At 42.7% G+C, this 15,823-nt stretch overlaps 1 protein-coding gene across 2 annotated transcripts in view; it reads left to right on the top strand.

Moving 5' to 3' along the window:
- The window catches only part of CA10 (carbonic anhydrase X), a 432,800-nt gene that overhangs the window by 80,226 nt on the left and 336,751 nt on the right, over positions 1 to 15,823 (top strand). For both annotated transcript variants that reach the window (XM_012726343.1, XM_004684388.2), the window contains exon 3: positions 1,741 to 1,815. In XM_012726343.1, the coding sequence (XP_012581797.1) occupies positions 1,741 to 1,815 (75 nt within the window). The remainder of the gene's footprint in view (positions 1 to 1,740; positions 1,816 to 15,823) is intronic.

Genomic DNA, 15,823 nt, shown 5'->3' with positions numbered 1-15,823 from the left:
AGGTGACATTGTTCCTTAACTTTAAATAGTTTTTTTTTTCTTCCCTATATGTTTCTGAATTCCCCTGGTGCCAATATCAGCTCTAGAAGGACTGTATTTTTCTTTTACTCAACCTATGTGATAAGCCTCCTTCAAGAGGCTGATATGGGGAGATGCTTGGAGTTAAGCAATCCTTTGGATGTTAAAGGAATTTAGCAAATCCTCTCTCTGTACAGAGCTTTGTTTTCAAACCTATTCTTTTAAACTCTTCTCTCTAATCTAGAATGATGAGCATGAAGGACAAAAGAACAAGTTTAAAGAAGGAAGTTCAAGTAAAGGCTTAACATTTGTTATATTGTCAAATTGCACGTATAGTGGAAATTGCCTTTGTTAAAAGATAAACTGAGGCATATTTAATTTTGGGGAATTTATTGAGCAAGAATTGATTTGAATCAGGCAATATCCAATCTAGCAGATAGAAAGGAGCTGTAAGAAAAACTTATATAGTCTTTTATAGTTCAGAAAGGAGGTACCCAGACAAAAATTTGGTTGTTATTACAAGGTTCCTTTCCTTTGGAGGATGGACAGTGCCTATCAGGCAGATTTCCTAACTAATTTGTGCTAATCACAACATTCCTGATTGACTGCTGTAAGATACATCATCTGAGAAAGTGAGCACTAGAAATCCCCATCTGGTAATGGGACTCCATTTAGGCCCTGCCCTATTTTTTTTTAAGATTTATTTATGCATGCAGAACTGGGGTACAGGCCAGAGGTGCAGGGTCAGTGAGAGGACTCACCAGAAACAGAGTGGGGAGCAGGATAGGCCGACTGACGAAGTACACTGGTGAGGGGAGCAGTGGGCGGGTCAGGAGAGGTCTGCCACGCCATGTGGGTCACCTCCGGGGCGGGGATCAACCTCATGCTGAAGTGGCTTTAGCTTCTTAGTGCTGTGCTTTGACCCGCTGTGCCACCAGGGAGGGTCCCTGTGTTTTGTTTTTAACACTTTTTATTGTTCCAGTGTAATTGAGAGCTGAAATATAAATGTATTTTAACTAGCAGAGGGATAAAGATAAATTTACGTGGTACTAAACTCTGGGGTATATAATGGTTTTGGACAAGTCTTTATATCAGTTACCATAAATGTCAAGGATTATCCTGAGCTCATGTTAACACCAATTTCTATAATATGTTTCAATTTCTTGGACTTTCCATCCTTTCATCTTACAATGTCAAAATCCTCAACACAATTATTTATATGGTTTTCATTTTCCTGGGATACGAGGAAAGTGGCAGATTATATCCTCCCTCTTCTAGCTTTGTTCATTCAGCTAACCCTTGCCTCCTAAGAGTCCCATGCAGGAGTCCTCAGTAGGCTTGTGGACAAGCTTACCTCCTCCGCCAAAGCCAGCAGACTGTGTGTGGATGTGCTTGTGTGTGTGTGTGTGCGGGTGTGCACGTGTGTGTTTGTGTGTGTGTGTATATGTGCAGGAGTCAGATGAGCAGTGGAAAACAAGTGACATGAGAATTCAAATAGATGTAACTATGTAATGACTGCCTACTTCTCTTTAACAGCTTTTGATGAAACTTTATGATAGTACATTTACATGCTATCTATTTGAAAATAAAAGGGGGGTTGTGATTGACCTTTGAGTTGTCAAGGATTATTTTATATGTATTCACCTGTCTTACTTGAGCAGTGAAGAGATACTACTTTTCTGCTGTGATCTTAGTCTCTCTTCTCCTTTGTCTTTTCTTTAGCTCAACAGAATTCACCAAAAATCCATGAAGGCTGGTGGGCATACAAGGAGGTGGTTCAGGGAAGCTTTGTTCCAGGTAAATACAGTTATTCTTGTTATTTTATTTTTAAGGAAAGAATTTGAATGATATAGATTATCTGGATGAATTGTGTTAAATATCGATGTACAATTCCTAGAATTTTGGAAATAATTTGTTACATGTACATGACATAGTATGATCTCAAAAGATGGCACAGTCTGACTTAGGTATCAGATGAATATTTCATCAGTACATCAAGAAAAGGTTTATTAAGTGAGTGGTAAAAATTTCACCAAGACAACATTTTCTGTGTGATCCTGTATCCCAAGATACTTCTATCCATAGGTGAATCAGCCAAGGAGCAGATGGTTTGATGGTTGACATTGTCTGCTGATTTTTGGTAACTGAAGAAGAGCCATTTCTTGGCATTAATGAAATAGGAAGTTTAGAAAAACTGATCATGGCAGCAAGGCTTGCTGGGATGCACACTGTCACGTATATCACTTTAGCCACATCCACGGTCAGGACATAGCAGAATTAGCCAAGCAGCAGCTATAAACAATAGGCAGAGTGGATGACATCAGTGTGGGGGAGCATGCCAAGATAAGGTGGGACCAGAGCCTACCTTGACTTGAGTACAGACATCTTGTCTTCTCCCACTCTTGCTACCCCAGTTGGGTCCTCATTCTCCTGCTGTGTGAAGACTTTAGTAGGAAGAGGTGGAAGGGAAAGAATAAGATTGTTAAAAAGAAGGTTGTAAGGGAAAGTAGGTAAGACATTTCAAAGCATTTTTAATGCTTAGATGTGAGAGAGTGAGAAATAAAGCTCTTAAGAGAAGTGAAGGTGCGGTCTCCACTCAGTCCCTGAGAACAGAGAACCCCAAGTGTCAGATGAGGTCTTTGTGGCAAGTAGGAAGAACAGTGTCCTCCAGGTGACCTGGCTCATTCTTGGCTACTATCTCTTTTCTGTCTTCTGTCAAGTTCATGCATCAGTTGTGCTGTGCAGAGCTAAGCAAAAAAAAAAAAAAAAAGTTGGGGGGGAGACCCCTCTAAGCAGAGCTAGCTTGTGAATTGCACGATTTGAGCAGACTTTCCTCAGTAATACTCTTGGGACTTCCCTATGGGAGGAGAGAGTCCTTGTCAGGACAACGGGTGACCCAGGAAAAAACCAGCTGACTGCCAAATAGTCTCATAAACTGATGTCATTAACTTGACTAATCTACTATGGGACGTTTATTCCTTGGCCAAATAGTTATAGAAACTGGACTTGATTAATTCTCCCAGAAATGGTCAGGTTTCTAATAGTAACCTTAACAATTTAACTGACATGAGCTATGTTCATTTGGCATGATACGGACCCATGGCATTTTGTAATTACAGCTGAGGTGGACCTTTCCAGTGGGGGGAATGCTTGTATTTCTTGCTCTTTAGTGAGCAATCTGCTACTCATATACAAGATAACTCATAAATCGCATTTGTAATTATATTCTTATACTTTGTGATTATCGAATCAGACTGCCAAAGGGCTTCCATCCAGGTTACACTAAGTCTTTGCTTTTCTGCCTAACCCTTTTTTACATTTCACCTTCTGTTAACACATTCTTTCTTTACAAGTCTGAGGTTCCAATTGCCTCAGACAATCATGGGAAAGAATTTTTCTCCCTTCTTCATGTGTTGGTTTGAAAGGATTTAATTTGCCCTCATTCCCAGCTTTACATGAGATAATGTGGATGAAATCTGCTCCCTGGGGAGCAGGGAGGTGTGGTGGTCTGGGCCTGAAGTCAGGGATCAGACAGAACAGTGTGGAATCTGATTCCATAGCTCCGAGGGGGCACTGTCAGCCAGCTGCCTGCCCACTCTCAGCCACCTCTGAGGCTTGACAGAGGCTTCCTCCTCTGTCAAAGCGTAGATAAAGACCAGGTCTGCTTGGGGAGACTTGGAGAGGATTAAGTTACATAATGCATGTAAAGTGCTCATGGTTATGTCTGGTGCCTGGTGAGAGTCAGGACAGGTCAGTATCTGTTGAAATAACTCCTACTGTATCAACATGACTTGATATTTGATACTTCTCTGCTTGAGAAAAGGCAGAGAGCTAAAATCTGGAAAATGTAATAATGTAATGGAAAATGTAATAATGTAAGCATGGTCTTTCCTGATGCTTGGAAGGTGCATGGCAAATGCTGGGTGATTTGTAGCCCCGTATACTGATGGGCCCTCAGTGCCAAAACCTGAAACCCATTGGCATCCTCGTAAAGAAGACAGATACCTATGGATTTCACTTCCCAAACTTTTGGGACTCCAACTCTGTTGGGGGGAAAAAAGATAAGATTCGACAGAATTTGTGAATTAAGAAATTGTACCTCAGGCTGTAACACCTGAAACTCCAGATGACCTACTTTTGTCTGAGTTGGTGCTCAGGGCATAGCATAGCTCTTTATCTTGTATTATCATTGCTTGAATTTAAGGTTAAACTTGCTCTTTGCTTTGCTACTGGGATTTTTTCGGGTTACGGATGTGTGAATGAGAAGTTCCTGTGACTTGACTATTTGGACCAGTTTTACTATCCCTTGCAATCATTACAAGAATATCTAGAAATAGCTGCCAGTTGGCATAATCATTGTGAGTCTGTGACTTATGGGAACATATATGATGTCTATAGCGAGTGCAAACAGCAGGTTGATGTATCAACAGAATTCCCCACTTTGGTGAGTTTGGCAACTTAAGGACAATCACCTGGCTTGCACTGTGTGGGCTGTTGGTTAAGAGGTGACTATCATATGGTTCTCATTGAAGGGTGAACCTAAAACTAGACCTAAGGGTCTAAAGGGAAGATGAGCCATAAACCTGTGACTCAACAGAGGCTCTAATAATGGTGTTTATGCAACATAGAGAGAAGGCCATGTGGTGATTCTGCCTGCCAGTGTTTAACTGATGCTGTGGTTGACCTGCTGAGATCCTCACCCTCATCCACCATCACCCATAACTTGCAGGCAGAACTCTGATTTTGTCTGAGGGTTCACCCTCCACACAACCACATGCTTGGCCTTCCCAGGACCAGAAGGCTATTCTTTTTTTTTTTTTTTTTTTAAGATTTTATTTATTTATTCATACAGAACTGGGGTACAGGCCAGAGGCTCAGGGGCGGTGAGAGGCTTCACCAGAGACAGAGTGGGGAGCAGAACAGGCAGATCGATGAAGTACACTGCTGAGGGAAGCAGCGGGCGGGTCAGGAGAGGTCTGGCTCGCCATGTGGTCTCCTCCGGGGCAGGCGGCAGGCGGGAATCGAACTCATGCAGAAGTGGCTTCAGATTCTCAGTGCTGTGCTTTAACCCGCTGCGCCACCAGGGAGGGCCAGAAGGCTATTCTTAAAGAGAGATTTCACTCTTTCTTGCCAGCAACTGATTTGGAGATCTTGATGGTGAATTTTATGTGTGGATTTTGTTAGGCCATGGTATTTAGATAGTTGGTCAGACATAATTCTAGATGTTCCTGTAAAGAGAATTTTTAGTTGAGGTTAACAATGAAATCAGTAGACTTTGAGTAAAACAGATTACCCTCCTTTACGTTGGTGAACCTCACCCATGCAGTTGAAGGTGTTAAGAGTGAACTACTGAGGGCCCCCAAGGACCCTTCTGCATCTAGAAGACTTCAGTTTTGAACTGCAATACCAGCTCCTCCCTGGGTCTTCAGCCTGCTGCCTACACCAAATATTACAAATATGACAGTCTCCATAATCCTGTAGCCAGTTCCTTAAAATATCCCTACCCCAAATTGGCATGAATATATAGTTTATATATATCTAATCCATGTGCACACACACACACACACACACCTGTTTCTCTGGATGCATGATGAATACACTAATGTATATACAAACATAGATCAACACTTTCTCCATGCCCTGTTGTGGGACGTCTGCTAAACAAACTCTGGGATAAAAGCACACTGAGATGGCAGAACAGAAAACTGGGAGGAATTCAGTTCTGAGCATTGAATTAACTTCCCCAGAATTGATTTTCTTAAGTGAGATAACAAGCCTCTTACCATTAGAGCCACTGAGACTCAGGCTTTGGTCATTTGTATCCAAAAACATTCTTCCAGATTTCAGGGTTCTCAAAACAAGGAGGGAGGAAGAAGTTGGAACTGGTTCTGCAAGGGCTCAGGATTACCCAGAGAAAAGGAGGAGAATGAAGAAAGTCAGGTGACACACACTGGCAGAGAGGACAGAGTGCAGCTACAGGCCCAGGGCGCTCTGGGTGTTTCTCAGCATTTCACGGGCAGAGGTCACCATGGAGCAGCCAGAATGAGCACCACCAGGGTCATCAGGAGCCAGGGCAGGAAACCATCTATGTATGCTTGGGAGCTTAGACAAATCACTTTTGAAATACAGTAATTATAAGATATGTCTAAGCTCACAAATGAGCATGGAGTTTAAACAGCCAGCTGTGGCTACAAAACTGGAGATGGCCTGATTTCAACGAGGGCATCAGAAGTAGGAAGGTATACCCCTGGGGGGGGGGGATATTTTAGTCATCCTGGAAAGAGATAGAAACTAAGACTGTGAAAACAGATATATTGGATTAATCATGCTATTGAAGGATCCAGCATGTTCCAGTATAGCTCTCTCACACATGTGTATAACACATTTATATCTCAGCATAAACATACACATTTAACACATTTCTGGAAAACTTGAGCCAATTTTTTGGCACACACTGTCTTTTCATATTCTGTTTACCCAAAACAGTAGAGAAATTGGACATTCTCTTTAGAAGAGACACTATACTAGAAACTGGCATTTCAAAAAGCAAGGTCTCTAATTTCTTGGCTACAATCTAGTGGGAGAAACATTTGATAAAAGTAACAAGTAGCCTCTTACCTCCAGCATCTGCAGTGTTTGAGTGGGGGACTTCTCCCTGTGCAAACTGGGGCAGAATCTGGGGGCTGTGTCCGTGCTAAAGCTTTAACACTTGGGGTACACATTTTTCCAACTTTAGGGAACCACAGAGCAGATGAAAAACTTCTCTTCCTCTGCTTCCACAGATCCTCCAGGATCCCCAAATCCAGCTCTCTGGCCAAAAATCTCACCCTGGACACCTTCTGATAACCTGGCTGTACTTAGGTTTGGTGGGTAATTACACAAAGGAACTGAAGCTAATGGAGATGGCGGGAGATGTCTATCACCAATGATGTTTTCAGGGTGGCCATGAGAGGGCTTGGGGCTATGAGGTCTGAGGAAACACAGAAGGCTTCCTAGTAGTGGCAATGCCTAGACAGTCTCAACAGGAATATGTTCTTTCTTCTTGGAGAAGAAGGGAAGACATGGTAATATGTAAAGACAGCAAGATGGGAACAGGCCAAAAAGCTGGAAAGAGAGAAACTCACTGTGTTACAGGGTAGCCCAGAGTGGACTGGGCCACCTGTCTGTGGGGCCTCACCCATGCACTCAAAATTCAGTTATACTGTAAGTACACACAAAAGGGTCAAAAACGAGTTTATTTGCAAAAGGGGAAAGGAATAGGAAACAACCCAGGGAAAGAGAGTGGGATACAAAGTAACTGGAATACCTTACCGGCTAGGCTGACTGAAAGCACCCTATTTATCCCCCAAATGTCCCAGAATTCCTGCTAGCTCCACCCTTGGGTCCTCGCAGTTCTCTCCCTGGTACTGCCGGGACTTGTAGTTTCCAATCACTGGAGTAGGGGTAGAGTTCAGAAAGCTGGAGTAGGGTGTGGGAGCCCACAAGACTCTGCAGACTTCCTTTAGGACAACCTTCCCCTTAACAACTGGAGCAAGAAGAGCTCAGGTAAGTTAAGGTCATGGAGGGGACCAGGCCACACCAGCTGGGTATTTGGATTTGACACTCATGACATGAAGCCCCAAGAGAGAGATTGAAGGTAGTGCAGAAATCAGGGAGATGTGAGCTCAGGAACTGTGAGGATTCAGGAGAAGGTCCAGCTTCAAGAAACAGACAAGGTCTGCTTCTACTCACTGCTCCTCCAGGACAGAGTACAACTCTTGCATACAGCAGGGGCTCGATATTTGCTAAATCAGCTTGGATCACAGCACAGGAATCCTTGCCCCTTGACGCAAGTGTAAATCATCATCTTCAAAGGCATGCATGGGCCTGAAACAGAACCACATTCACTGGCCGGAGGACACAGTGCAGTGGTATGAGATCGGGGATAGGAGCCAGTCCATGCTCAGTGTGTGTATGTGGGGGGGTGGGGGGGAGGGGATGGGGGGCATGTTCGGAGTGTCCACACAGAGGCAGGAGTAATGGCAGGATAGTAAACAGTTGCAAGCAATTTACTTTTCCTTTGTAATCTGACAGGTACCAAGGGATCACAAAACTGAGTTTCTGACCATCTGAATGATTAATAGAGTATCTCACAGCTTCAGTTCTGATCAGGACAGGCTTAGGAGGTTGCTTCGGTTCACTGCTCCATCCTCTGGGGTGTTCTTTAAAGTAAAGTAGAAATGGTTTGCTGAGGCTAATAAACTCTCCCAACATGCAATTACCCACCCTTCCTTGTCAGGTAGTTTTAAAACCTCAAGATTGTTAGAAGACGAAGGTAATTATACCTATTAGCAACCACCTGTGGTTTAGCGCTATGCCTAATTACCTGTGTTACTCAAAATGGTCAATTTTCTTTGCTTAAAGCAAAGAAAAGCTCTTGTTACACACGGGTAAGGAACTGGTACTCTCTTTCTCCCAGTGCGGTTCCTGCATGGGAGAGCAGGCTGCAGGGTGGGAAGGCTGATGCTTGCTGATTTAAGATGACCTGCACAAGGTCACGCACACCCTTCATCCCTCCCTATAGTGAATGGTGCCTGCATCAGCTTTCTGTTTCGGGGCAATGAATCACCACACACTTGGCAGCATCGAGTGACATACTTTTAAGACCTCCGTTTCCTTGAGTGAGACATTGGACATAGCTGAGCTGGGGTCTCTAGTGAGGTCTCACAAGGTTTTGAAAGGTGGAAATCCAGTTATTTTCTCTACAGTAGCCAAGTTCATGCAGATCTTTGGTGGAGTTCAGTGTTTTGTTTTATTGGCAGTTATACGACTGAAGCCTGTAGGTCCTATTGGCTGTTCCTTCTCCATAGGAAGAGGCAGGGATCTTCTACATGACCTAGGAAGGTAGTTAGGTGGGCAGGGGAAGATCGATAGAGCTTAGCTGAGGACAGCAGCCATCATCCAGGTGCCATCCAAACTGCTCTTCTAGCCATTTCCTGCCTGACCTTGCCTGCCTGGTCTAAAACTGTGACTCCCTGTGCCCCGCCCTGCTCCGACCTTTGTCTGGTGTGTCTGCCTTTGGCAGCCAGCTCAGCTTAGGTGTTTGCTTTCCTGTCCTCACGGACTCCTACCTTGCCTGTTCCCAACAGACTCCGCTGACATAGGTGTCAAGTAAATATTAAGACACAGGATTTCTCCCTTCAGGAATTTACTGCATAAGCGTCCAAGCCCACACATGTCTAATTGAAGGGAGGGGAAACCCACAAACTCTAAATTTGGCTCACCTCCTGCTGAGTGCTAATAGCCATTGTTTACATATGGCTCCTATAAGGAATTAACACAAATTGGCTCAAAACAACACAGACACAATGTCTTTGAACTTTGGACATCGGTGGTTTCAAAATTAAGCCCCTTCTGTTGTCTCACTTTATGGCAACAGTTTCTTGGCTATAAAAGTACATGTAAACCTTGATGAAGTGTAGCACTTTAATTTATCTACGTGATGGAATTTGCATTTGTAGAGTCCTGTGTCCTATGTGTTGGTCCAGGGAATAACTTTGCTCTTAGAAGCAGTGAGGAGTCACTAGGCTCTTGTTTGGGCTGTTGCGTTTCCTTAGCAGAAATGGGTAGCTGCAGGCCCTGGTGCTCTATCCTGGCTTGGCTATGTCGTTCCTGTTCTTCTTCCTCACTTGGCTCATGGAAGCAGCACAGAATATCTGAATATGCTCATGGGTTGGCTCTTCCCCTAATTGAACATGAAATCTTAGGCAACTCATTTATTAACTCAGTCTTGATCTCCTCTTATATAAAATCAAGATATTGAGCTGCAGTTTTCAAACACCCATTCCAGCTCCAGTATTCTCTGAGAGTTTACTAATGTGCTATAAGATTGGCCTGGGCGACATGTTTAGTAGCATTAAGAAATAGAATATTGATTTTTTTTACAAGATAACTTTATTATGTTCTTACCGTCAGTGTTTGGAAATGGAGTCAGTGATATTAGTGTGTCTCTCCAGATTTCTGAGCTCACATCTCAAAGAGCAAACAAAAAGAACTTAATGGGTATATTCTTCTCAGTATAGGAGGGTGGCATTACATTGACTTACCTTCAGTTATAAATACCTTGAGTTACATTTTTCCCAGAAATTGGGATATAGAGATAGTAAGTTTACTCTACACTAGGTAGGTGCCAGACATCATGCTAGACACTAGGGCTATGAACAGTAATAAACTAAAGCTCTGATACTAAGGGGCTTACAAAAATATTTAGAGACAGACATGCAAAACGGGGGTCACAAGCTAGACTGGTAAGGGGTATGAGACAGGAATGGTAAGACAGTGAAGAAAGCATCTTACTCTGCCTTTGGGGTGAAAAGAGGCTTTGCATATGAAGACTGCTCCTGAGATAGGCCTTAAAGGATAAAGGCATCTAGTGACAGTCGATGGGAGATGATGTTGATGTGGGTTAGACGGACTGGGATCTGACTTACCACCAAATAACAGGTTATAAGCTACTTGTAGCCAGTGGGCACCCCTATATTGTCTCCTTTTTGACTCTTCCTATTATTATCGACTCATACTTGTGTAACAGTCAGCACACTTAACTCAGAGGTCATGTGTGTGCCCTGCTTCTCCATCTGCAGATTTTATGTTGTTTGGAAATTGCCTAAATTCTCAGACTTTCCATTTAGTCATTTGCCAAAAGGCCAGTAAACCATTGTCTCAGATATTTTTGTAAAACTGAAGTTATGTATTTACATGTATGTGAAATATATAAAATTTTATGTGATATATGATTATATACTAGGAAGATATGCCTTATAGATGCTGAGATTATACCAGAAATTGCTATTAAAAAAAAAGATTTATTTATGTGTACAGATCTGCGGTACAAGCCAGATGTGCAGGGGCAGTGAGAGGAGTCACCAGAGACAGTGTGGGGAGCAGAACAGGTAGACGAAGGACACTGCTGAGGGGAGCAGCGGGCGAGACAGGAGAGGTCTGCCATGCCATGTGGGTCACATCACCTCCGGGGCAGAGATTGAACTCATACTGAAGTAGCTTTAGCTTTTTAGTGCTGTGCTTTAACCAACTGTGCCACAGGGAGGGCCCAAATTGCTATATATTTTTAAATTCTACTTTTGCATTAGACTAATTAAGATCGCAGAGCAGGGATCTATTGAGTTGTATTAGTACTATTATTTTGAGTTCATAATACTGCCTTCTAAGCCACGGAGACACCAAAAACCTCCTAAAGCTATGCTAACAAGGACATTAGTGTGCAAAGATACAACTTGCGCACAAGTGCACGTCAAACCATTATGCACCTCACCACTGTGAAGGCTGCTCTGGGTCAGGTATCATCCATTCAGTACTCAGGTGGATGGGCATTTGCACCACAACTTCTAGCAGGCTCTTGGCTTTCTGGTCCCTCATGCCAGTTCCTGGTCCCATAAGTACAGATGGCTCTTGCCAACCACTCCACATGGGAATACTTCCGGAGCTCCAGGACCTCTACCAGGGAGGCCCCCGAGTATCCGAGTACCCAAGGGGGCTCAGTGGCAGTCCATTCTGGACACAGGCTGTAAGGATGCACGTTGTCTACAGAGAATTTACTAGCAACAAGGAAACCCAACCCACCGCCAGCCATTTTAACTAGTGTCCATAATGCCCAGGTGCTGGAAATTCTAAAATTGCCATCGATGAAATAGTTCTCCCTGAAAGATTATCTTATTGATCTAAGCTCTAAACAGTTTCTGTGGTCACTGTTAGGATTTAATAATAGATATGTAACCCTCAAGTTAGCACAGTTTTGTTACTTATCCTTTCACAAACACCACGTTCTACACAGGATGGCGACAGTCTCAGCTATCAGCCTGGAACACGCAGGGACTCAGCTACGAGTGTTTGTTCTAGGAGGACCTTCCTGAGGTCTCACATCTGATGGGGGGCATTGTAAGGCAGCCCCTATACCCAGACCCTGTACTATATATTCCTGAGTTTAAATAATGGACTCCAAGTGAGCAAGGATAGCACTGTGGTTGTAAACTCAAAGAAAGAGAAGTTGAATTACTTCAATTGTCGCTATCTGCGGGACTCTTTGGAGTACTTTTTACAATTAAAATGAAAAACACCAAAGCACAGTGTGAACTTCAAGGTGTGAGATCCAACATTTGTGTTTGGTAAGCACAATTGTCAGCTCCTGCACAAACTGTTTTATTGACTCTGAAAAATGCCTGTGCTGTTGAAATAATTATTATTATTATGTAATTTTTCAAAAAGGTGTATTTATTTATGCATACAAGAACTGGGGTACAGGCCAGAGGTATGGGGAGCTTAGAGGATTCACCTGAGACAAAGTGGGAGCAGAACAGGCTGATCGACTGTAACACACGCTGAGGGGAGCAATGGGTGAGACAGGCGAGGTCTGCTGCACCATGTGGATCAGCTCCCTGCCTGTGAACTGAACTGTTATTGCAGTAGCTGTGGATGGCTTCATAGTGCTGTGCTTTAACCCATTGCGCCACCAGGGAGGGGCCTATTATTGTGTAATTATTACTGAAAATAATAGTACTATTAAGAGGGGAAATTTAAAAATGATCTGCTCCAGAGTCAGTTAGTTATACCACTGGATGCAGGCTTCACTTCAGGGATAACCTCACCTTCACTGAGAGCACAGGCTAGGTGGGCGGCCCCAAAGCAGCGCTCACGGAAGCCTTCTCACCATGAAACATGGGGTTTCTCTGAGTGAGCCAGCTGTGTTATCCTCGGTGTTAGCCTCATTGCCTGCTGGCCTCCCAGCTAGCTGAGAATCCACTCTTCCCTCCTCCTGGCCCAGCGTCCTATTTGAAAGACATGATACAACAACTTTATTGGAAAGCAGCTTGGTGAACTGTTGGGGAGGAACCTTTTAAGGGTAAATACTGCTCACTGAGTTGTTGTGTGATAATGGGATTGTTTACAGAATGCACAGCAGGGTGCTTCCCCCTCAGGTTGTACCTTTTTGTCAGGTGGAAAAGAATCAAAGGCAGCAAAACTATCACCCCACCAGGAAGCCTACTTCTTATACCTAAACAGATGACAGCAAGGTGCCTGTGGATTTTGTTATGAGCATAATATTCTGTAACATTCTCTAAAGGGCAACTGTGATGAAGTTTCCAGCAGTATCCAGCATGAGTTGGCATTAGGAGAGAACCAGTTCCCCTACTCCAGCTCTATCCTAGACTGCTGGGTCCCAAGAGTGACGATAATGTCTAGAGGGGGTGGCCTTTCTCCTCCAACTCACTCCAGCCCCATGGCAACCATGATGATTTTTGCATTTCAACTCTAAACTAGCTGACTTCTGCCCTCGCTGAAAAGAATTGGGTCACAAGTCCGGAACCCTGGCTTCTCTGCAGTCTGGACTCTTCACACAAATTCTGCTCCTTCCAGATACTTCCTCCTCCATTCTGGAAGAGTGCATGCTTCTAGATCATTAGTGTCTGGAACTGAAGGCTCCTTCAGTTCTCTGGCTTTTGCGCCTGCTCTTCTCCGATCACCTGCGGATGGAGTTTCAGAGCCTCTGCCTCCTCAGCCCTTCTCACAGCATGGAGCCCACCTGCTGTATGTAAGCTGGCTCTGACCGCTGCCCACTTTGGTCCTCACTTGCCAGTCTTTGCACCACTCTGTCGCCACCCCCTCTCTGAGTACTGACAGTCAATGACTGTAGCTAATATCAGCTACACACTCTTTTGCGTTTTAATTCTGGTTGCCTGCTTCCCCTCGGAGGGTTGCCTTCTTTTGCTTTTGACTCCTTCGCCCTCCCCATAATGGTCTAACTAACTGCAGCACTTGCCCAGAAACATGCTCATGCCTTTTTTGCATTTATGTGTCCTGGGAAGTGTTACCCAGGTTAATCAGAAGAAATTATGCATTCATTTCAATATAAAAATATGAAAGACATATATACTATAAAACATAAGATAGCATATTCCTACATATCAATAACACAGTGTATCTATATTTGCTGACATTTACTTACTTGTTTTGTGCTGTTGCAGCAGGAATATTTTGAAGACAGTCTTCTTGGAACCCTCTACTCTTTTGATCTAATGCAGACCAGTTGCTTTTAAGCTTGTTGTACACACTGGCTTCTTGTTTTCATTTGTGTGTTTGTTTACCTCCTGCATCATTTTTACTCTTTCTCTTCCTTTGAGATATACTCTTAAATTCACTTTATGACTTGCTGAGTCTCATATTTAAGTTTTACTTTTTTTTTTAATAAGAAGAGAATATGGGTAATTGTGTTTTGGATCCTCAGATGTCCAATAAAAGATCATTCTTTTGACCTTACACTTGAATGATTGTTTGTTTGGTAATAGAATTCTGGTTTCAAATTACCTTCCTCCAGATTTTTCTAGGTATTACTCTGCTGTCAGCTTGCAGAGTGTCCAAGATGAGAAGTCTGATGCATTGTAGATAGATGTTTCTCACCAGCCCAAGCCTCTACTAGCTTTTAAGGCATTTTGTTTGTTCTTGAAGTTCAGAAATGTCATAGGTTTATCTGAATGTATATGTCTTTCGTTCTCTTTTCTTTTCATTTGTGCTCAGTGTGCTGAAATGCAGTTCTAGCAGGGCAGAGATCTTTTTCCGTTTTGTTCACTGACCTATGAAATGCTAAGCAGGGCCTGACAAAAGGTAAAAAGCTCACTGAATTTTGTTGACTAAATGAACTAATTTTCAAGTTACTTATTTTAGGGATATTTTCTTTTACGATTTTTTCGATTATCTACTTCGTCTGTTCCTTCTGCTCTCACATTCTGGACAGGTTTTGGAACATATGGATCTATATTCTAGGCCTTTCTTTTCTTTCCACCCATAATTTCCATATATTTTCCTTGCTTTCTCAATTTCTATGTTTGTCTTTTTACTTAAGTTTTAGGGTATTTACTTATAGTCCACATTTCTACTTTGGCCTTCAGCAATGTTCATTTGTTATACAGAATCTATATTAAGTGTTTTTTTTTTAATTTGGCAATCATTTTAATTTCTAAATTTTTTATTTATTTTTATGAGTTATTTTCTTGTTTATAAACACATTATCTTCTTGAATCCCTAAAAGTATACTAACTAGCTTTCGTTAGTCTTTTGTCTCTCTGTTCATTAACTTTGGTTCATCTCTTTCATGTCATTTAGTTGTGCCCATCATTTTCTTGAATGAAAGAGTTGAAAATGGAAAATGCTGATGGGCCATCTTTCTCCAAGGAGAATGAACAAAAGATGGTGATGTCTGTTTAGGGAGTGATGTCTGGTTATATTTCATTCTGCTGCAGAAATGCCCTTATTTTTTATTTCTGTCAGTCATTTGATTCTGAATTTAAGAACTTAAGTTTTTCTCTCTTCCCCAAGAAATTTTCTAAGGACCCTCCATCTTAACACCCCCTCCCAACACACACAGCTGATCTTGGCCTCATTGTAATGTTCTCATGTCTGTAGCATGGACTGGGGATGGGCAGGGCTGGGTGGGGGCCGACTCCTGTTCCTTACACTTTTGTTTCCAGACTTGGGCTTTCCCTAGGGTGCTGTTGAAATGTTAAGAAGCAAAGTTATTGCCACTGCAAAAAACTTATCCTTTTTAGTAGTTATTTAGTTCCTTATCTTTCTGATCCTATAACCTTGCTATCTTCTTAAAACTCTGCAAAATGTTCTAATTCGTTTTGTAACTATATCTGGGGAGTATATGGGTGAAAGAGAGAATAGCTATATGTGCCCTAAATGATAATAAACCTAAACTTGACTGAATCCTTCCCCCCCCCCACTAAACTAGTTCTTTCTTCCAACTCCATAA

This window comes from Condylura cristata, unplaced genomic scaffold, assembly GCF_000260355.1.
Source record: "Condylura cristata isolate star-nosed mole 26May11 unplaced genomic scaffold, ConCri1.0 scaffold00017, whole genome shotgun sequence".
NCBI classification, from domain to species: Eukaryota; Metazoa; Chordata; class Mammalia; order Eulipotyphla; family Talpidae; genus Condylura; species Condylura cristata.
This window is presented reverse-complemented; position numbering and strand designations above follow the sequence as displayed.